This window comes from Macrotis lagotis, chromosome 3 (genome assembly GCF_037893015.1).
Source record: "Macrotis lagotis isolate mMagLag1 chromosome 3, bilby.v1.9.chrom.fasta, whole genome shotgun sequence".
NCBI lineage: Eukaryota > Metazoa > Chordata > Mammalia > Peramelemorphia > Peramelidae > Macrotis > Macrotis lagotis.
Window position 1 is genome coordinate 38,394,722 of NC_133660.1, and position 23,906 is coordinate 38,418,627.

General features: G+C 37.6%; 1 protein-coding gene across 1 annotated transcript in view; it reads left to right on the forward strand.

The window, feature by feature from the left end:
- SCD5 (stearoyl-CoA desaturase 5) overlaps positions 1-21,236 on the forward strand; it is a 70,931-nt gene extending 49,695 nt beyond the window's left edge. The window contains exons 4-5 of the mRNA XM_074227384.1: positions 11,978-12,210; positions 19,527-21,236. Coding sequence (XP_074083485.1) covers positions 11,978-12,210; positions 19,527-19,717 — 424 coding nt within the window. The 3' untranslated portion in view covers positions 19,718-21,236. The remainder of the gene's footprint in view (positions 1-11,977; positions 12,211-19,526) is intronic.
- The last annotated feature ends 2,670 nt before the right edge of the window (positions 21,237-23,906 follow it).

Genomic DNA, 23,906 nt, shown 5'->3' on the forward strand with positions numbered 1-23,906 from the left:
GTGATGTTATTTTATTAAGTATGACTATTAAATGTCTCTCCAATAAATTAGGTGCTTTTTTCATGGAATTGCTTTGTAGTTATATTTATATAAGTCCTCTCTATTTTGGTAAGTTCATTCTCAGATATATAATGCATTTTGTTGCTACCTGAAATGAAAGTTCTCTTTTGAAATTTTCATCCAGAAAAAGACAACCCAGATGGTAAAGGTCCTTGAGCCTATAATACATGAAGATGGATGTATTGAGCCTGGAGAAGATACAGGGGAAGATGTAATCACTATTTTCACATATTTCAAGGACTCCAGATTAGACTTGTTCTGTTTGACTGAAGTAGGCAGTTGCAAGTTGAGTCATTTCAGTTGTTCCCAACTCTTTGTGAGAATCAGAAGGAAATGGTAGATGGTTCAAAGGAACCAATTTAATCTTGATATCAGGAAAGCCTCCCGACCAATTAAAGCTATCTAAAGATGTGATGGACTGCCCAAGGAGGTAGGAGGCATTAAACTCCCTGGGGAGTCTTCAAGCACTATGCAACAATCCTTGTCAAGTATATGAGAGCAGAGATTTCTATTGTGTAAGAGTAACCTGAGTTGGTCACAGAGCTCTCTACTAATTCTTTTATTAATAATATTCAGGAAATTTGGTCATTTTTTTCTTTTAAAACTATTATTTTCAGGGGCAGCTAGGTGGCACAACTGATAGAGTACTAACCCTGGAGTCAGGAGGATCTGAATTCAAATCCAGTCACAGACACTTAATAATTACCTAACTGTGTGACCTTGGGCAAGTCCCCATTGCCTTGAAAAAACAAACAAAAAACACTATTATTTTCAGTTCTAAATTCTCTTCTTCACTCACTACTACTGCCCATTAAGAAACTGGTCATTTTTATAGATTTATTTTTTATTCTGATAATTTATTGAATTGACTCATTTTATCAGCGAATAGTTTTGTGGATTTTTAAGTGTTCTGTATCTTAGAATCTAAAAGACAGCAAGGACTTCTGGAGGCTAACTAGGTTGACCCATATCTAAAAATGAGGAAAACTGATGAGGAATCTTCTTGCCTTTGCTCAGAGCTCTCAAGTAAGAGGGAACCCTTTACCTCCTGAAGCAATCCATTCTGCTTTGGGATAGCTCTAATTGTCAGGAAATTTCTCCTTAAAAAACCTGAAATTTGCCTCTCTGCATCTTCTATCCACTGAGAATTTTATTGCTTTCTAGAGCCAAGCATAATAAGCAAACTTTTCTTCCTCATGATATCCAGAATCAGAGGTAATACTCCATAAATAAATAATCTATAGGGACTACAAAGGCAGAACTCAGTAGGATAATCAATATTTTTTTTTCCTTTTACAAGCCTCCCTTCTTTCTTTTTTTCTTTTTAGAGGCAATCTGGCCTCCATATCACACTACTGATTAATTAGGAGTTCACTATCCACTAAGACTCCTAGATCTTCCTCAGTAGCATCTTTGCCAGTCATATCTCTCCAGTTTTTTACTTAGGAAGTTTATTAATTAAATCCCCATATATGCCTTCTTATACTTGTCCCTTTTAAAAAACTTATTGTTTCAGTCCCATAATCTCACTTGACTAGATCTTTTGGAATCCACTATATTAACTCTCCCTCTCTGCTTTATGTTATCTGAAAATCAGGTAAGTATGCTATGTCTGTCTTTTTTTAGGTTATTGATAAAGATGTCATATGTTTGTATTTGTTTTGTTTTGTTTTTTTTAGTTTTTGCAAGGCAATGGGGTTAAGTGACTTGCCAAAGGTCACACAAGTAGGTAATTGTTACGTGTCTGAGGCCAGATTTGAACTCAGTCCTCCTGACTCCAGGGCCGGTGCTCACCTAGCTGTCTCATAAAGATGTCATATGGTAAAGAGCCCAAGTACAGACATTACTCTGGAAACTTCCAAACGAACATCAAGTCACAAATGACCACTTTTGGAATCCAACCTTTGCTCAGAATTCAACTTGTAGGATGAGTCCAAAGTCTAGAAAGGTTTTGCCAGCTATATAGATCTATAAAAAAAAGTCAAGAATGCCACCATCCAAGAAGGCAACAATGACCTTGGCTCCTGGTCTTTGCTTCTATTCCAGAATTTTTATTATCTTCCCATTCATCTGCATGGGAGACCAAATGAGTTTGGAATTTGAACTCAAAGACCCCTTGGCAGTTTACTTGAAGTTTTCTCCCAATTGAAAAAAAAATCTAGCCAGAGAGAGATTTAGCAATTAGAAATTATGCAGGGAGGCAAAAGAGTTTTTAATAGAGACATGCTATAAGGAACAAAAAATACATAAATTTAGGATTTCTGTATTCTAAAAGTACTTTAAGACTTGGGGAGAAGGAATCTTCTTTTGGAAAGGAAGCACCTAAACTTGTCAAGACTGGGAGAAATGGACTTATACAACCTCACTTTATGGGAGAAAAACCACTAAGAAAAAATCCTAGTCTGAAGATTGAATGTTTTAAGATTTTTGCTTCTCTGGTCACCCACCCCAGGCTCCAGTAACTACAACAAAATCCAACAACCTCCTTCAAAAAACCCCCAAATCCCCAAACCAAGGCTTTAAGTTTGCAGAGCAATAGTAGATCCCATCTTTCTTCCTGTGAGGAAGAGAGGTAGTTCCCAAAACTAAGGTTCCAGCCAAACCCCAAAATGGGAAGCAGATAGATATTCCACAATTTTATATCCAATGGAGCTATGTCTGACAGTGATCATAGGACCAGAAGAGTGCTGTCAAGGGGCAGACACACTAACCTAGCAGAAACTACCAAGGCAGTAGCTCTGTCAGGAATGGTGAAATTACATTCCCAGAAAATGTCAATTGTGCTAGAACCTTGAGTTACCCCTTCATGGTATGACCTACATGGTCACCTGTATTTCCTATGTGTGTCCCTTGGTCTAATGTGTGCCTATCCACCAAGACTCTCTATGCAAACTTACTCTTCCTCTTGGTGTAGGAAAATATGCCTCAGGTTTTGGGGAAAGTGGAGATAGGAAATATTTTATTGTAGCTCATTACTATTTTATTAAATGCCTTTATTTTGAATAAATTGTGTCCTCTAGCTGACTATAAAGATAAATTCATAGGTAGGGGCTTCTGACCTGTGGTTGTGAGTGGATTGGGATTCAGTAAGTGTATTGGACCTGAATTAGCTTTTTCCTGATGACTCACATGTAAGATGAGGAAGTGCCCCCAAGTGCTACCACACAATTCATCATATACTTCTGACAAGTCTTTCCCCTCTATTTTTTGTAGTATATCTCTCTACTTAAAAATGGAAATGTGTCTCATCTTCTATCTACTGTGTTACATGCCCATATTATAAATGATTGATCCCTAATTTTCAATGGTAATGGTGAGGCAAGACTAAGACAAAATTGGAATTCATAAATTCAGAGTCCACTAACTTCAAAGTTGCTGATATTGGAAAGTTAATGAAATCTCACAACATTCAGAAACTTGGAAGAATTTGAGTTCCATCTATTTTTTTCTTTCTTTGTCCACCATCCCAAAGGCTCTAATTAGAAATGAAAGACTAAAGATTGACAAATGAGCAGATCCTAGCTCCATCTGAGTAGTCAAGAGATAATAATCTATTTGAGGCTTTATCTGTCTTATCTCTGCCCTGCCTAAGCAAATCTGTAATTCTTGGAGTGGGAAGAAATTTGCATTTGAAATCAAAAGAGGAATAAGTAGAAACCTGGCTCTTTTTAGATATAGTTTCAATAGTATCTCTTCCTTCTCAAATTGCACCCCCTCCCCCCATCTCTGGGATGGAAAATGTGTTGTACTTGAATTCAGGAGAAACCTGGGCTTGTCCTGACTTGTGACTCTAGGTACATAATAGGTGCTCTATAAATGTTTATTTCTTCCTTGCTTACTTCCTTGATTTCTTCCTTCTCACCATCCTTCCCTCCAGCCTTCTCTTACCCTGCTTTCCTTTCTTCCCTTCCTCCTTCCTTGCCTTCTCTTCTTCCTTCCCTCTTTTCTCTTCCTTCCTTCCTCTCTCCCCCAAAAATACTGAAGAAAATAATATGTTAAAAACTAGTTATTTTCTTCAGAGAGCTTTTTAATCTCATTTTCCAGCTGGCCAATTCTGCTTTTTAAAGCATTCTTCTCCTCATTTACCTTTTGTGTTGCTTTTTCCATTAGGCCTAAACTGGTTTTTAACTTATTATTTTCTTCAGTATTTTTTTGTATTTCTTTCACCAGCTACTGATTTGGTTTTCATGATTTATCTGCATCGTTCTCATTTCTCCTCCCAATTTTTCCTCTACCTCCCTTAATCGGTTTTCAAAGTCTTTTTTGAGCTCACCTGTAGCCTGAGCCTATTTTCTATTTCTTTTGGAGGTTTTGGCTACAGAAGCTTCAGTTTTGTCATCTTCTGAATCTTCCATGGGACCAAAGTAAATTTCTATTGTCAGATTTGTCTTTTACTGTTGTTTGCTCATTTCCTCAGTCCAAGACTAATCTACAGAACTTCCAAGGCTTTGGGGGGTTTGGGGACACCCCACAGAGATCCTAATTCCTCCAAGGTCTTATGAGAGGCTCTGACTGCTCTCTTGCCTGTGCTTTGATATGTGGATGACTACAGGTGCTTCCCTCTGCCCTGTGATGTGAGGAGGGTCCTGCTCAGCTATGGTGATATGGGGGCCCAAACTGTAACCAGAATTTGGGTGTGGGCAAACATCTGAGTCCTGCCCCAGACCCCCTCACTATCTGTGGGATGCATTCTGGAGGTACAGGCTGGCTTCCCCGATTCCTGCTGTAGGTTCTCACCACAGGCCTGCTCTGAGGCTGGAGCTCACTCTGCACTCAGTCTAGTGCAGTAGAGTTCTCTCATCACCCCTTCAAGCTGTTCCCAGGCCAGGAGGTCTAGAAACCACCCCAGGGATCTAGATACCTGGTCCAACTGTACTGTAGCTGTGGCTTCATTTGCAGAGGCTTTTTCCAACCCCCAGTCCTAGTGGAACAGACTTTTCCTTAAGAATTTCTAAGTTGTGTTGGACTGGGAAATTGTATCACTCAGTCTTTCTGTGGGTTCTGCCTCTTTATATTTTGGCTAGAGTCATAATTTGATGGCTTTGGGAGTTTTGGGGGGAGTGAGTTTCCAGGAAATCCCGCTTTCATGCCACCATCTTGGCTCTGCCTCAACAAACCAATTATTAAGAAAAAGAAACTTGTATTCAAGTACCCTTCTCTATCATTGAAGAGGCAGGGAGAGGAGAGGAAGAGGAGAGTTTGCTGTCCTTGGGGCTCCTCCTCTGTCTTTCTCTAGTTCATTACTATTGATTTCCTCACTTTTTCTTTGAAGAGGCATCTACTGGACTGGTCTCCCTGGAAACTACTTAGCAAATTTGCTTTCCTAGGGAAAGTCTTGTTCTGCTCCTTCTCTCTTAGGTATCCCCTTACTCATCTGTACCCTATACAGCAATGAGGGCTTCTATGGACTTGGGAGTCCCTACTGCCTGCCTGCCCTGGTTCCTTCATCTGGTGTGCTTGTGCCCAGCACAATATTTACACTAATAGTTAATATTTATATAGCACTAAGGGTTTTACAAACATTTCATTTGATACTGACAATAACATTGGGAGGTAGGTGATATTATTATTATTATTATTATTATTATTATTATTATTATCATCATCATTTTACAGATGGGGAAACTAAGGCAAACAAGGGTTAGGTGACTTGCCCAGGGTCACATAGCTGCTGATCATTTAAAATGAAATTTGTATTCAAGTCTTCCTAACTCTGAGTCTGGAGCTCCTCACAGAGTTGAACATTCTAGAAAATGTGAGCTATTATGATTTCAGTTTCAATTTCTTTTTGTCTTTTGGAAAATGGCATCAGGGATTAATTAATTTATTTGTTTATTTATTTATTTTTGCAAGGCAAATGGGATTAAGTGGCTTGCCCAAGGCCATATGGCTAGGTAATTATTAAGTGTATGAGGCTGGATTTGAACTCAGGTACTCCTGACTCCAGGGCCGGTGCTCTATCCACTGCACCACCTAGCTGCCCCTACTGCATCAGGAATTTAAAACCCTCTCAATGTACCAGAGAATTTGGAAGTTCTTTCTTCATTAACGTTTTATTCAATTTTTTTGTTTTCTTATGCATTTATCATCACTAATACATAAATATTTCAATATTCAAAGAAGAACAAAGATTATGAAAATAATGGTGAGCTTTGGTTACAGTTTTCAAGCATATATCAAAATTTTTAAATTAGCAACAAAATTGCCTTGACTCTGTCCCTTTCTAAAGTTATTGTTTTACTAATATTTTTGAATGTTTTACTGATTCTCTTATTAAAATTTTTTTAATCTTACTAACTCAGCTCATTCTCCCAAAAAAAGAAGTCTTCCCTTGTAACAAAGAAATTTAGTCAAACAAAGCAAATAAACACATTAGCCACATCTGAAAATGGCTAGTCCATCCCCTGCCCGTCAAGAGGCATACTTTATCATTAGTCTTTTAAAGTCACGATTGGTCACTGTTTTGATCAGACCTTTGAAATCTTTTCCACTGAACTCTTCTTGGGCTGCTGGTTATAATGGTCCCACAAACAGCATGATGTTCTCAGCCCATTTGCCCAAAGGAAATTGGCTCACTTGCTAACTGGTAAGCCAAATGTATATTTTAGTACCACAAAATCCCAATTCTTGGTTGAATGGAATTTGAAAGAAAGCCATCATCTATTGTTTATCTTGATTAAAAAAAAATCTCAGCATCTTTTACTAAATCTCTAGACTACACAGCACATCCGGTTAATTGTTTTTTCTTCACTTTCAAATGAATGGCAGATAAGAGATGGTTTATAAGAAAGACAGATGTCAGTAAGTATAATAGGCTTTACTTGAGTCACTGAGGAAGCTCTGACAAATCCAATCATATCACCAACAAGATTCGATTTATCTACATGACAAGTTTGTTATTATTACATAGGGAAATTTAGTTTTTGAAGTCAATGACTTGGACAGGGAGAAAAATTCAAAGCTATTTCTTGGCAAAGATAATAGCTTGATAGGCTAATTATGATTTTCTTTTGTCTTTGACTCTAATGCACAAGTTTTGTATATCTTTTCCTTGCTCAAAAACCTCCAGGGGCTGATCATTCCCTACCCCATTAAATATAAACTATAATTGTCACTCAAAATCTAGACTCTATAAAATATTTCACCCTACTTAGAAATCTGTCTAGCTCTATCTTCTTAGACCTACTCAGTCTTTTATTTTAAATATATATTTTTTAATTTATGAAATGAATATGAAATAAAACAAGCATTTCTATAAAGATATGTAACTATAACTATACCATATTACAATAAAAAGATGATATATATGTTATATTATTCTATTTATACTTCTATTTATCATTTTTTTCTCAGGATGCAGATAGCATCTTTCTTCACATATACTTTACAGTTAATTTGGATATTTATAACATCAAAATAACTTATTCACTCAAAGTCATTCTTAAAACAATATTGCTGGGGCAGCTAGGTGGTGCAGTGGATAGAGCACCAACCCTGGAGTCAGAAGTTCAAATCTGGCCTCAGACACTTAATAATTGCCTAGCTGTGTGTCCTTGGGCAAGTCACTTAACCCTATTGCCTAAAATTAAAAAAAATTTTGCTGCTACTTTATACAATATGCTATTGGACAATATTTTAATGGAGTTGCCAGAACTCATTCTATGGGAGAAAGGAGTTCTTCAAACCATTATCTTCTGACTCTCCTATGGTCCACCTCAGATTAATCAATGAAGAAGGGATAAAGCCAAAGGGAACTTTTCTTATAAACCTAAGACCAAGCATACAAAAAGCCTAGGAAATAAACAAAATAACTGAATATTGGACTTCACCCTGACTCCCCTCATCCTTTCTTTTCTTCCTCCCCTTGGGTTTATATGTCATCTTCAAGTCTTCTTTGGCAGCTCTTTACTATCATCCTCTAGGCTTCATCTCTTGAGGACTACCTGCCTACCACCTCACCTCCATCTTGATAGAGTGAAATGCTTACAAAACCTCTTCCTGATATATTAGTGATGACCAGAGGATATGAACTACACTACCCAGCTAACAAAAGTCAGTTGTTATCAGATATTCTTGTGTTTTTATTGTTTTTGTCCAGTTTCAGTTATGACTGACTTATTGCGACCCCATCTGGGGTTTTCTTGTCAACGATCCTGGAGTGGTTTGTCATTTCTGTCTTCAGGGTGTCCCCATTTTACAGATGAGGAACTGAGGCAAATGGGATTAAGTGAATTGTTCAGGTCACACAGCTAGGAAGTGTCTGAGGCTACATTTGAACTCAGATCTTCACTGCAGACCTGGTGGTCTATTCACTGTGCCACCTAGCTGCCCTAGGACTCTCTGGTCTAGGATGTAATATTTTTGTTTTAAAGGAAATCACAGTCCTTTATCTTGGGTAAATATTTCACTTAGGGTTAGAAATTTCCAACTTCCTCTCTGACGTAAATATGTATAAATGTTTGTGTTTATAGTCTTTTTCTCTGTGTCTTTCTGTCCTTCCCTCCCTTCCTTTTCTACAACCCCCCTCTCTTATTTTCAGTCTCCCTCCAGCTCTCTTTATCTTTCACTACTTTTCTCTATTTCTGTTTCTTTCTCCCTCTGTATGTCTCCCTCTTCCTCTCTCATATACAGGTATATTTTTATATATGTAAACACAGATATACATGTGCATGCTTATAAATATGTGTGTATATATCTAAATTTAGACCAGAACAGAAAAGTAACTGAAATAGGCAAAGTCATTTTTCTCCACCTTTTCTATTTTTTATTAGGGCTATCAGCAGCAAAGCTTCCTAACTTAGCTTCTCTATTTTGACTAATGAAAAGTCTCAATGTCTCCCTTCCTGGGGCAGAAGTCCGCCCTGGGCTTTATAGTACCTCTGAGGGAAGGGTTGATCACTTCAAATCTGACTCAGTTCTCACTAAGTAAATGGGTCTAATTCAAGGACAAAAGACAAAGCTAAAGACAGAAGTGTTTTCTAATTTCCACTCCCCCCCCAAAAAAAAAAATTCCCAACAACTTGTAAATGAGGAAAAACCAAACAAATGCTGGGGAAGTAGCAGGGGCAGAAGAGGTGGGGTGCAGGAGAATTATTCTGAGGGTTCTTAGCTGGGATTTTTTAGATCTGAATGTTATTAAGCAAGGAAACCCCAGGAGTGGTGATCTCAATGTTTAGAGTTTTTTTTTTTTTTTTAAGTGACTTTAGCTTTGCTAAATTGCATTGGTGTAACCCAGGAGAACCTGGGATTGTAATTAATGGAAAGAAGCCGGCTGCTTGGGTCTCTTTGTGAGGAGGGAGGGGGGAGGAAGGAAGAAGCCCACAACCCCCAGGGGGAAGGCCTGGCAGGGACTCACTGGAAACAAGGAAAAGCTCAGTGGGGCCAAGACGAGCATCTAGATGCTTTATCTGAAGCTCAGCCAAAGATTTTCTGGACAGTCTCAGGCAGGATAGGTCAGAATCCAAGGGGTCTCTGAATTCTCTGGCTCTGGCTGTCTGGCTCTCTCTTTCTCTATGTCTGTGTCTCTCTTTTCTGTCTCTCTTTCTCTGTCTCTTCATCCCTTTACCCCCCCCCCATCCTTGTCTCTGTCTCTCTCTCTCTCTCTCTCTCTCTCTCTCTCTCTCTCTCTGTCTCTCTGTCTCTCTCTCTCTCTCTCTCTGTCTCTCTCTCTCTCTCTCTCTCTCTGTCTCTAACTCCCTGTTTCTCACTCTCTCATCTCTCTTCCCCTCCTCTTTATTCTCTTTTTCTGTCCGTCTTTGTCTGTCTCTCCTTTTCTGTCTGTCTGTCTTTTCTGTCTCAGTCTCTATCTCTGAATTTCTATCTCTGTCTTTCTGTCTCTGTGTGTGTGTCTTTGTTTGTCTCTTGCTGCATGTCTGTCCTTGTCCCTGTCCCTCTCTCTTTTTCCCTCCATTCTCTGTCTGTCTCTCGCCCTCCCCCTCCCCTTTCTCTCTCTGTCTCTCTGTCTCTCTCTATACCCCCTCCTCTATTCTTCCTCCCCCTCCACCCAATTTCTGCACAGGAACATCCTGTGGCATGACTTGAGGGAGAATAAAAAAATAAGGAGCTATGAATAATTTGTTTATTGTATAATAAGATCCAGACAATTGGTTTTGCCTCTTTATTTTCTCTCTACCTTAAAAATGAACTTGGTTTTATGTGGCTAAGTTTTGTCACATTGGATTTTAAATCTGAAGCTGGAAGGACCTTAGAGGTGATCTTGACTAACCCCCTCTTTCTAAAAATGAGGAAACTGAGGTCCAGAGAGGATAGTGAATTAATCAAGGTCACACAACTAGCAGATTCAGCTTTCAAACTCAGTTCCAAGTTCAATGTTCTTTCCATTGAACTACACATTTTGGGGAGATTTTATGTTGATGTTCAGAAGAATTTGAGGTCAAAAGACCTAAGTTTGAATCCTAATTCTGTGGATCTTTAGAAGGCATTAAAAACAAAACCAAAAAACCCCCCACTATAGAATCTGAATGTATACTATGTTCACTTTTTAAAAACTTCTCTTATGTTTTTTCCTTCCTATCCCGTGGTTTTCTTTCTTTTCCATTAATCCTAATTCCTCACACACGCAAAATAACTAATATGTAAACATATTAAATACAAATATACAAATACAACTTTTACCAGACTCTTCACTGCTGAAGGGAAGGGGTAGGAAGGGAGGGTGGTAGAAAATTGTGTCATTTCTAAATATGCAAGTGAATGAAAGTTGAAAAACTTTCATAACATGTAATTGGAAAAATAAAATAAAATATAGAATATTGTGGGCTTAAAAAAAAGTTACTTAACCTCTTAACTCACCCTAATTAACCTATATCCTCTCACAAAACTGTAGTGAAGATCAAATTAGATAATAGAACACCAGACAGATTCAGGAATACTTGAGTTTGAATCCCACCTCAGATATTGTTTAACTGTATGTTCTTGGGCAAGTTGTTTGACTCTCTGAACCTCAATTTCCTCACCTGTAAAATGAAGATAATAATAGTATCTATCTCATTGTGAAGATCAAATGAAATAATGTTTGTAAAATGCTTTGCAAATCTTAAATCACTTTGTAAATGTTAGTGCAATGGATAGAATGTCAACTCTGGAGTCAGGAGGACCCGAGTTCAAATCCAACCTCAAACACTTGCCACTTACTAGCCATATATGTGACCTTAGAAAGTCACTAAACTGATTGCCTCACATCCTGGGTCATCTCCAGTTGTCCTAATTCCTATCTGGCCATTGGACCCAGATGGTTCTGAAAGAGAAAGTGAGACTGGTGACAGCACAGCCCCCCCCCTCAAACCCAATTCATGTGCTTGTCATGGCATCACCTCCCTGATGTCATGGTCTTCTTCAAGAAAGAAGAACAAGGGGGCGGCTAGATGGTGCAGTGGATAGAGCATCAGCCCTGGAGTCAGGAGGACCTGAGTTCAAATTTGGCCTCAGACACTTCATAATTACCTAGCTGTGTGACCTTGGGCAAGCCACTTAACCCCATTGCCTTGCAAAAACCTAAAAAAAAAAAAAAGAACAAACATCATGTAAATGTATTTGTAAAATAACCATAAAAGTATTAGAGTATAATTTATTATTTAAGCTATGTAAATGACCAATTTAAAATATAAATCATTTATGGGCAGGGAACATTCCTTTCTAGCTTCAATTTTTTTAAACGATGATATATGGCATATATATAAGCCCGAAGAAGTGGTGGAAAAATATTGGTTGAGTGATTCTTGAAAGTTGCCTAGAGAATGGACAAACTATGGATCCATTCCCCTCTTCAGGAAGCATAGAAAGAACTGACCTGTTGACTATCTTTTGGGCAGGAATAACTCTTTCCAGTAATTAACTCTTCCTTTTCCTTCCCACAGTGAGGTCCTGTTTACAATTTTCCTGTCATTTTGTCTTTTAGGTATTACAAAATCACTGTGCTGCTCATGTGCTTTGCTTTACCTACACTGGTGCCCTGGTATGTCTGGGGAGAGACTCTGTGGAATTCTTACTTCCTGTCCTTCGTCCTCCGTTATACCATCTCCCTCAACGTTAGCTGGTTGGTCAACAGTGCTGCCCACATGTATGGCAACCGACCTTATGACAAGCACATCAACCCTCGAGACAACCCATTTGTCACTGTGGGTGCCATTGGTGAGTGGGGAGTCTGAGAACTGGTAAGGTATGGGAGCTCTGACTTGGTGGGTATGGGGAATCCTGAAGAGTCATCAGTAGTGACTAAGAAGTGGGTGTTACCTTTTCCATACAAACAGCTTTAGTTGGTATTGGGCTTTAATCAATAGTTTCACAGAGTGCCATGGCAATCACTGCTATAAAAAGATCACATCTTTGAATGGAAGAGGTGGGAAGAAAGGGAATTCATAAGCTTTATAGAAATAGTACAGAAAATAACAGCAGAATTTTCTTATTAAAAAACCAAGAGCTAATAGGCAGGCAAATTCATACCCCAATGGGCTAGGGATTATAATGTAACTTGCAGCTCAGGTCCCACAGATTCTTGTTTCATAATGACCAAGTCTAATCTTATGCCAAGAAATCATAATATTTCTTTGGCTCATTATGTCCCTACTTAGAACTCATCCTTGGAAAATGTCAAAATAGAGCTTGTATTTCCACAAAGGTGAGTAAAATAGGTCCCCCAGATTCTTCACAAATATTTAATGCAACTATCAGGGACAAGATAGCCTATATTTTATCCCATATAAAATAAAGAAAATAAACCTACAAATAATGCATAAAACAGATAAAGGACACATGATCCATAAATCAAAACCTACAATTCTAACTCCTCTCTGGTGAGTTCTGCCTTTCATAGACTCTCCTCCGAAGGGAATAAGCTTGGAATAACTAGATGGAAAACACCCAACATTCGGATGGGTCTCAACTTTACCTCACGAAGGTGCATATAGATGTCTAGGCTTATGTTGCTCCTCACAGCTTAGACTATCCCCCAAATGGAAACAGCCTTCCCATTGGATCCTTAGTGACCAACTTAAGGTGATAATGGAATCCAAAGAACAGGTCCCTTGCTGACCTGTGGTCCATGGCTGCTGTTCCAACTACAAGAGCCAAGGGCTCAACCCTCTTCCCTCAAAAAGCTGGCATCACTTGGGTACTCTCAAAGACTCCTCCTTCTCTAACAGAAGACTCTTCAAGAATCAGAGGAAACTTGAGAAGTCATCCCCAAGGCTAGTGATGTTTTGGAAATTACCCTGATCTTTTTCAAAGGTTGGATTCTGGGACCATGCTATGAAGAAAATCTGCCCTCATCTATCTAGGATGCTGGGATTCAGAAACTTTCAACAGTCATTAATGGTTAAATAACTTCAAAGTTCCTAAGGAGGCAAAGACCTAAGGAGGCTGCCCCGAGAGGGCAAAAGCAAGGGCTTGAAGAATATAATCAACCTTATCATTTCGAAGGTATCCCAAGTCACAAGAGCTTAACTAGGAGATCTCCTAAGTCTGTTCTATTTCTCTCTTTGTAAGTTCATAAATTTGATTGAGGAAATCTCTCTTGATCAAACCTTTACAGTAACAGTTGAACTGAACACAGCTATGATAAAGAACCTATGCTATTAACTGTGTAGTCTTAACTTCTTTGCAAATGTTATCTTTTTTATACTGGAACTCCATTCCAACATTGTCAGTCCATATGCTTCTGGTAGAATTTGGTAGGATTGGAGCCATTTATCTGACATGAGTTGGTGGAAAATTGGAGGAAAGGCTCCCAGAAGATGTTTTAGCCTTAAAAACAGAAGACTTATGGGAAATATTCATCTATCTTCATGAAGTGTCCCATTTGACTTCTGAGGAAATATAGCCCCACCATCATCCCTATCATCAATAACCACCACCATAATCAAGTGGGCAAGCCAAAGCAAAGCAGGGAAAACAGCCCTTACCATCACCTTTCCTTAGACCTCGGTGTAGGTGACCCAGGAACACATTCCCAAGATAAAGAGCAACATCCCATCCCCTAAGTCACCAGCTCTACATCTATCCTAACCCTCACAATCATCATTCAGTGGACCAACCCCACTGAAGACCTCTCCATGCAGTCACCTTTACCACCACCCTCAACAATAGACCAACTACTACCAATGGGTAGGCAAAGTAGTCTAGCCAGAGCAGTGGAGGCAGTCAAGGGTTCTCATCACTGAGTCCCTGACTGTTAAAAGGTTCAATATCAGAAGCAAAGAAGATTTTTATCAGTTGAACTCAAAACTAAAGAAAATATGTTTAATCTGGGTTGTTTGCCATTTAGACCTTACCATCTACTTTGCTGCAGAGCCTTAAGAACCACTGGATCTTTCCTTCTGTCCTGCAGTCACCTCTCCCTTAACATCTTTCCCTAGATAGTGCAGTGGGTAAAGCACTGGCCCTGATGCCAGAAGGACCTGAGTTCAAATTCAGCCTCAGATACTTATTAGCTATGTGACCTTGGGCCAGTCCCTTAACCCTGATGGCCTCACATCCAGGGCTATCTCCAGCCGTCTTGATTCATATCTGTCCACTTGACCCAGATAAGTCCAGAGAAGAAAGTGAAGCTGGTGACTTAGCACAGCCCCTCCCTCCATTTCAATCCTATTCACCTGCATGTCATGGTATCCCCTCCCTGGTGTCACGGCCTGCTTTGAGAACAAAGGACAAACATCATCTCTGCCTATATACTATCATCACATGTGTACCAATATTTGAGAGATTTTAAAAAATATATTTCTTAGCCTGGAACACTCTCCCCTTTGTTGAATTCTGTGTATCTCTCAAGGCCTCACTGAATATTTTCTTGATCAATGTAATCTCTTCTGATCACAGCAATGGCATTTCCCAACTCAAAAATAAAGAAAAAAAAGCAAACATTCATTATTGCCCTATACTTTACCAAATATTATCTCATTTGATGTTCTTCACAACCTAGGAGGTAGGTAGCACTGCTATCCCTATTTTATGGTTAAAGAAACTGAGGCAGACAGAGGTTAAGTGACTTGCCCAGTTCACACAACTAGTAAGAAGTATAGATTTGAACTCAGGTCTTTATGACTACAGGCCTAGCACTTTATCCACTGTGCCTCTGGCTACTTCTGGGCAAATTGAGACAAATAGTGTAATTTAAAAAAAAATGTTCCTTTTGGCAAAAGTCCTTAAATGGACACTTTTTCTTGAAATTACTATTTCTGACAGAATTTGGGACATATGGTGACCACATCTATAGTGCAGATTGTCTGTCTCATTCACTAGGCTATTAGCACAGAGTATCCTTATTTAGGATTTGTACCATGACTATTTCCAAAAGAGATCAGAGGCAGCTTACAAAATTAAACTAAACACAAAAAAAGGCAATTCAAAATAAAAATAAAAATAGAACCAAGGCCATTTAACAGGAGTAGAAAAAGAAAACTACTGGACATCTGGAATGAATTAGTTGTTGCTATTGTGTCCCAAATTTAGCTCCATTTCCAGGCAGCTAAGGCAAAGAAGGAACACAGTTCTCATTGTTTAATAAAGTATCCAAATTCATCAGGAGATAAGTCTTTTCCTTCTCTCCACCATTCCTCTTTTCTTTGCCTATAGCCTCCCTTTGGTTCATCACTGTTTAACAGATGATGGAGATGCTTTATCTTGATGGACATTTCTTATGTTGATTCTCTATAAAAGCTATTTTACTTAATGTTGTTGATTAATGGAAAGTGTTTGCCAAATATCACGTAGCTGGTTTTAGTTTCTACTCTGAGCCAACTGTATCATCATCATCATCATCATCATCATCACCATCATCATCAATAATCATCCCCATCATCACCTTCCTCCTTTTTTTCCTTTTCTTCCTCTACTTCTTGTTCTTGTTCTCTTTGTTCTTTCTCTTCTTTTCTCTTTTTAAACTTCTACTATCTTTTGGTATTATATCACTTTTTTAAAAACATATCTCTTCCTCTCCTCACCCAGAGATTCATCTCTTGGAACAAAAAAAGAAAAAGAAAAAGGCAAACACTGTCCATAAACATAACCAAAACAGCAGTTGATTTTGATGCAGATCCCCAGCCTTTACAAAGATGGAGGAAGGTTCATTTTCTCTTGTTTTCTTCAGGGTAAATCTAAGAAAATAATTTAAAAATTAATAAATATTCAAATCAGGTCTCAGACACTTAATAATTGCCTAGCTGTGTGGCCTTGGGCAAGCCACTTAACCCCATTTGCCTTGCAAAAAAACCCCTAAAAATTAATAAATATAAACTATTTTATAAAAATTATAAAAGAAAGATATAAGAAAATAAATATAAAATAAGAAAATATAATATTAATTTGAGACTTTCTGTGGATCTTTCTATTTACAATGTTGTAGTCATTAAGACATATTTTCTTTACTTTTGATATATCTTCCTATGCTTCTCTGAATTCTCCACATTCATCAGCTCTAATGGCATAGTAATATTCCATTATATTCATGTGCCCCAGTTTTAGCCATTCCCTAATCAATGATCATCCATTTTGCTTTCTGTGTTTTGTTATGAAAAGAAAGTGCTACAATAAATATATGGGATGCTTCCTTCTCTCTTTGGCCTTCCTGGGGAATATGGGGCAATATGGCATAGTAGCTACAGTGTCAGACTTAGAGTCAGGAAGACCTGGATTTGAATCCTCCATCAGACATTTAGTAGCAGTGTGACCCTCTAAATACACAGAATACATATATCATCCTCTAGATCTCTGGGTTAAAAGATCAAAAAGACATTCTAGTTAATATTGCTTTCTAGAATGATCAGACCAATTCACAAATCCACCAATAATGTCTTATATTAAGAAAAAATATTATTATTTCATATGATTAATTTGGTGACCTATGGAGAACAATAGTTTAAATCTTTTCCTAATTGGAGATGGTGATTCAAAATCTGGAAAGGATTGACCTACTTTATATAAAAATTTCTTTTATCCAGGAGTGAGATAGAGCAACAAAAAACAATGGCCTTATGACTTGGGCTTACTTTTTATTTTTCTGCCTTTCTCCCTCCTACCTATTTGAATAGGAGAGCAAACCTTTTGGAGTTGAGATTCCGGGAAATCCTGGGCCCCAAGAACCTTTGGCAGTTTCCTGGGAGAGTAGCCTTGGTTTTAATAGTTGTGATAGGTTTCATGTGCTTAAACTAAGAGTTACATGGACTATCTGCTCCAAAGTCAGACAGAGACTCTTGATAGAAATTAATAAAATAACCATTTTTTTACATGAAAGAGGAACACTGTGTTTATCTTTTTTAAATTAACTTATTTTTAGAACGAAGACCTACCTTCTCACCCGTTCTCAACTCTCCTTTATCCCATCTCCTAATGAGAAAGAAAGAAAAACAAAATTCCTTACTATAAGCATGTAAATCAAACAAAACAAATTTCCTATATACATATAAAATAGGTTGCCTTTTGTACCCTGATTGCATCACATCTCTATCTTATCTGTCTTATCATGAGTTCTCAGTAAATGTAGCTGCCAATGTCTTGATCAGTGTTCCCAAGAGTTGCAATTTGATTGTTTCTATAATATTACTATCATTTTACAAATTATTCTTCTGATTCTACTCACTTCACTCTGCATTGGTTAGTGCAAGTCTTCCTGGTTGTCTCTAAAACCATACCCTTCGTAATCAATCAACATTGATTAAATACCAACCATGCATCACGCCAGATAGCAGGAATACACATACAAAGAATGTCTCTATCTTTGAACTAGGGCTGCTTAGAGAGATGAGAATCTTGGCAATTAGGAGACAGAGCTAATTACTGGATCCAATAAGGTTGGTGTAGAATCTATATAAGGTACTAGTCAGTGTTTAAAAATCAACTACAAAGTGGGGTTGTATGTGAGAAATGCTTGCCAGACACACTTTTAAATTTAATTTGTATTATTAACATTTTCCCACCATTTCCTTAAGACTTGATATCTATCAAAATAGCAAGCTGAAGATGTAACACGTCAATTTTCAAGGAGTTCCAAGCCGTCATCATTCATGTTAAAAATTGTTAAATCCTTTCCAGGTTTTGAACCTACTCATCAATTCCAATTAGAAAAACTCTTGAGAGCTTTCATACCTCCCAGCTCCCATAACAAGGTTATATGGTTCCTCTATGGATAAAAATTGATGAATCATAAATTCATGATCACTTAAGTCTCTCCCATCCCCTCCCCAGGGTTAAGTGACTTGCCCAGGGTCACACAGCTAGAAAGATTGTCTTATACCATTCTTCACTGCTACTTAAAAACTGTTTTTTGAATTTTTTTTTAATTTTTCAATTACATATAGAGATAGTTTTCAACATTCATCTTTTTGTAAGCTTTTGAGTTTCACATTTTTCTACCTCCCTCCCTTTCCTTCCCCCTCCCCATAACATTGAACAATCTGACATAGGTTATAACAGGTACAATCATGTAATTAAAAACTTTTTTTTTAGCTTTTGCAAGGCAATGAGGTTAAGTGAGTTGCCCAAGGTCACACAGCTAGTTATTTATTAAGTGTTTGAGGCTGGATTTGAACTCATGTCCTCCTGACTCCAGGGCTAGTGCTCTATCCACTGTGCCACCTAGCTGTCCCTTAAAAAAACTTTTACCAAAAAATGCTTACTTAATATTATAGTGGGGATATCCAGTGAAGATATAGCCTTGGCCCAACTGAATGTGCCTCCCAGGTGTGTTGATATTCAAAGCAACAGGAAAATCATATCTAAACAATCCCTATTCCTGTGCCCTAGACTTTATATATCCTACATGAATGAGAATCTATGTCAACAGTTCAACCCCAAGTCTCTTTTTTTCTTTTTTTTTTAGGGTTTTTTTTTTTTTGCAAGGCAAACGGGGTTAGGTGGCTTGCCCAAGGCCACACAGCTAGGTAATTATTAAGTGTCTGAGACCAGATTTGAACCCAGGTACTCCTGATTCCAGGGCCAGTGCTTTATCCACTACACCACCTAGCTGCCCCAACCCCAAGTCTCCTGTGCCAGTTGAGTTTTAGAAAAATTTTACTGTATCCTTACGAAATAAGGTTTTAAACTTATTAAACTTAAGGTTTAAAACTTTATTTTAAAATGTATTTTTATAAGCATTAATTATCTCTTCTTCCCAGCTTTTCCGTATTTGAATAGTAAAACAAAACCAAACCCTCACAATAAGTATACATAACTTAATAAAGCAAATTCCTTTATTTGCCATGATGAAAAATATAGGTCCCATTTGGAATTCTCTATTTGTGACTTTTATGGTGAGAGGTGGGCAGTGAGATTCATCTACAGTCTTCTGGAATTAAGGCTTGTCATTACCAAGACATCTACCTCAGAGAAGTGTTGTGAAGCTTTGCAAAGTGAAGTGTCATAGAAATATCTATTGTCGTTACTATTATCATTTTGCATGAACATTCTACCTGGAAAGAATTTGACTAATTTTCTTAACTGTTTTCTCTGTTTTCTAGGTGAAGGCTACCATAATTACCATCACACCTTCCCATTTGACTATTCTGCCAGTGAATTGGGCTTAAAATTCAACCCAACCACATGGTTCATCGACTTCATGTCCTGGTTAGGGCTGGCCACTGATCTTAAACAGGTTCCTAAGCAGATGATCCAAGCCCGTAAGGAGAGGACTGGAGATGGCAGTGCTTGACGAGCTGACCTTTATCCAAAACATATGCTGTTTACTACTTGGTTCTTTGTTTTGGGCAATGTAGTCTTACTGTTCATTTTGCTTGGGGTTGGGGTGGGGATGTTGTGGTTTTATTTTGGGGTTATTTGTTTTAAGAATCAGCTTGTCTAATGTCTCAAAACAAACTCTTAATTGAAATGTTAGAGAAAAGTCAGCATAGCTGTTATTTAGCATTAGTGTTCCAAGATGTAGGATATGGAATAGTCTTTGTATTTATACGTCAAATGTACAGTCATGGCTTATACATGGTCTTATTCCTGATTGGATGAAGGAATTGTTTGGTCTTTTGAAGTTATGGTGAGCATTTAAAAAATTTAACAACTAATCAAACGTGGCTTTTGAGAATCCAGTAGACTACATGAAGAATCCAGTAGACAGAATGAGAAAACAATAAAAGGGCAGGGAAGAGTTACGCAGACTTTTTAAGAAGATTTATTTAGGAACTGGGATTGCTTTGTTTTCTTTTAAGAAAGAGAAAAGTTTAAAACAATATAGTAGAGAAAAAGGAAAGTGGCTCTTTTATTTTTACTTTGTTCCTAAACTTATTAATACTTCAGTTCCTTTGCTAATTTTGTTTTCTGCTCTCTGCAAACACTGTGTTTAAAGCTATACACCTAGCTGGTCCTGTAAATTGTGCCTCATCTAATACTTCATGTCTTCTCGTAGGGTTATAGTCTGGACCTGTGATTTTCATTTGTATGAGAAATTTCCAGATGAGGAAGCTAGCTCCCTCTACAAGGCAGGTTGGTGCCTTTTTTGCAATTTAAAGTCTTCAAGAATTATCCAGATCACTTTGAGAATAAGTGACTTTGACCAGAGTCACACAACTAGGGTGTCCCAAAGTAAGACTTGAACCCAGGTCTTCCTGGTTTCCAGACTAACTTTCTCTCCACTATTCCAGCCTGCCTTTTATCTATTCGCATCGTCAGTGCCATTTATAAAAGAGACTAGTGTAAATATGGCTGGTGCCAAATAGAGCCCTCATTTAAATGCTGACAGAGCTGGTTTATAGTCTAATCAATCACAGTCACTGGTGCATGGGTACTTCAGCTTCTCTCTCAAAGTAAGCCTCTATTGATTTTCCATATCAGGCAATCAGATCATAATTAACTGACATTTACCTAGAATTCAGTGTCTGCTAATGTTTAAGTGCATGCAACACTCATTAACTTAGCATCAAAGTATAAAATGATGATACATAATGAGCTTCTGAATTTTTTTTTAAAATGTGTGTCAAGTGACCTGATCCAGAGCATGTTAAATTAATGAAGCATAGTGCCCTTGTGCTACGTGTTAGTCAGCACAAGAGAAAAAGCATCCAGAGCACTTTGAAGACAACTATTTTTAGGAAAGATGTGGAATTTAACATTTAAAATTTTATAAAGAAATGATCCAATATGAAATTGTCCTCAGAATGTACTTGACACGGGAGGGGTATTTAACAATGTTAATTTGTTCATTAATGGTGTATAAATTTCAGAGTGATTTACAATAAATGATTATGAATTAATTTGTGCATTTGTCCAGATGTTAAAAATTCTTATGAAGAGTGAATAACTCAAGAACACTGAGGGAGCAAACAAATAATTCAGCACATCCTTGGCTTCGTGTTTAATTTAGAACAATGGGCACATTACATATCCTGGATAATGGAGCGGACTTAGATACACTAACTGTGTAATGGTGAGCTAGTCACTTATCCTTTGGGAGTCTGTTTCTCATTTGTAAAATAAGGTCTTGGATTAAAATTTTAAATTAAAAAATTAAAAATTCATTAAAATTAAAAATTAAAAATTAAAGTAAATTAAAGTTTAAAAAATTAAAATGCCCAAATTAGGAAGATTTAGACAAGAAACTGAATGTATGAGTTATAATTTCTTCACTGCTACTTTCTGAAGTCAAGGAATACTTAATTTGGGAAGTAAATAGCAGATAAAGAAGGTGATTTTTGAGAATGAGTGAGAAGACTCCTGGCTAGGGATGGAGTAGCCCTAATAAATGTTGGTTGGAATGCTTTTTTGGATCTTGCAAATCTAATCAGTGTTCGGATTAAAAAGGATCTATGAGGAAAAATGGTACTGAGAAAATGTTAGATCTGGCCAACTTAATATTAGGTCTAGATTGCTTATTGACTTAAAACAATTATAAAAATACATATATATATATATATATATATATATATATATATATATTTAAAACAAAATGACTCATATAGTAATGGAGTCCTTATATTTTCTGATGGTCCTTATGTGCTAAGTCACCAGCCTCACTTTCTCCTCCAGAGCACAGAGCATCTGGATTCAGTGACCAGATATGAATCAGGATGACTGGAGATGGCCCTGAATGTGTGGCAATTAAGGTAAAATGACTTGCCCACAATCACACAGCAAGGCCAGTGTTCTATCCACATCATATACCATGTCAATCAATAATTACAGTTAATGTCTCCATTATGTCTTTGATTGAACTAACTCTTAACCAGTTAGCATCAATTAACCTTCACAAAAGGTCATTTATTACAATATAGCAAAAAAGTATAGGCATTTCCCTTGACACCCCTGGAGACACACTTTTCCCTATGAGTACAGTGGCCTCAAACTTAAAGCAGTTTTGATAGTACCTTCATCCTTATTAAGTTCACTTCTGAATGGATGATGTTCCTCCCTATAGATTGGACTCAATTCACTACTAAATTGCTTAGGGTTTCATTCTTCCCCATACTCATCTGACCACAAATTCTGTGGTTAGTTTTTATAACTTCTTTTTTTAATTTATTTTTATTAAAGATATTATTTGAGTTTTACATTTTCCCCCAATCTTGCTTCCCTCCCCCTCCCCCCCTCAGAAAGCACTCTGTCAGTCTTTACTTTGTTTCCATGTTGTACCTTGTTCCAAATTGGGTGTGATGAGAGAGAAATCATATCCTTAAAGAGAAGTCTAAGAGGTAACAAGATCAGACAATAAGCTGTTTTTTTTTCTAAATTAAAGGGAATAGTCCTTGCACTTTGTTCAAACTCCACAGCTCCTTATCTAGATGCAGATGGTACTCTCCTTTGCAGACAGCCCAAAATTGTTCCTGATTGTTGCACTGATGGAATGAGCAAGTCCTTCGAGGTTGAACATCACTCCCATGTTGCTGTTAGGGTGTACAGTGTTTTTCTGGTTCTACTCATCTCACTCAGCATCATTTCATGCAAATCCCTCCAGGTTTCCCTGAAATCCCGTCCCTCCTGTTTTCTAATAGAATAGTGTTCCATGACATACATATACCACAGTTTGCTAAGCCATTCCCCAATTGAAGGACATTTACTGAATTTCCAATTCTTTGCCATCACAAACAGGGCTGCTATAAATATTTTTGTAGAAGTAATGTTTTTACCCTTTTTCCTCATCTCTTCAGGGTATGGACGCAATAGTGGTATTGCTGGGTCAAAGGGTATGCACATTTTTGCTGCCCTTTGGGCTCTCCAGAAGGGTTGGATGAGTTCACAGCTCCACCAACAGTGTAATAGTGTCCCAGATTTCCCACATCCCTTCCAACAATGATCATTATCCTTCCTGGTCATACTGGCCAATCTGAGAGGTGTGAGGTGGTACCTCAGAGAAGCTTTAATTTGCATTTCTCTAATAATTAATGATTTAGAACATTTTTTCATATGGCTATGGATTACTTTGATCTCCTCATCTGTAAATTACTTTTGTATATCCTTTGACCATTTGTCAATTGGGGAATGGCTTTTTGTTTTAAAAATATGTCTCAGTTCTCTGTATATTTTAGAAATGAGTCCTTTGTCAGAATCATTAGTTGTAAAGATCATTTCCCAATTTACTACATTTCTATTGATCTTGGTTACATTGGTTTTATCTGTGCAAAAGCTTTTTAATTTAATGTAATCGAAATCATCTAATTGGTTTTTGGTGATATTCTCCAACTCTTCCTTAGTCATAAACTGTTCCCTTTTCCATAGATCTGACAGGTAGACTAGTCCTTGATCTTCTAATTTGCTTACAGTATTGTTTTTTTATGTCTATGTACTGTAACCATTTGGATCTTATCTTGGTAAAGGGTGTGAGGTGTTGGTCTAATCTAAGTTTCTTCCATACTAACTTCCAATTTTCCCAGCAATTTTTATCAAAGAGGGAGTTTTTA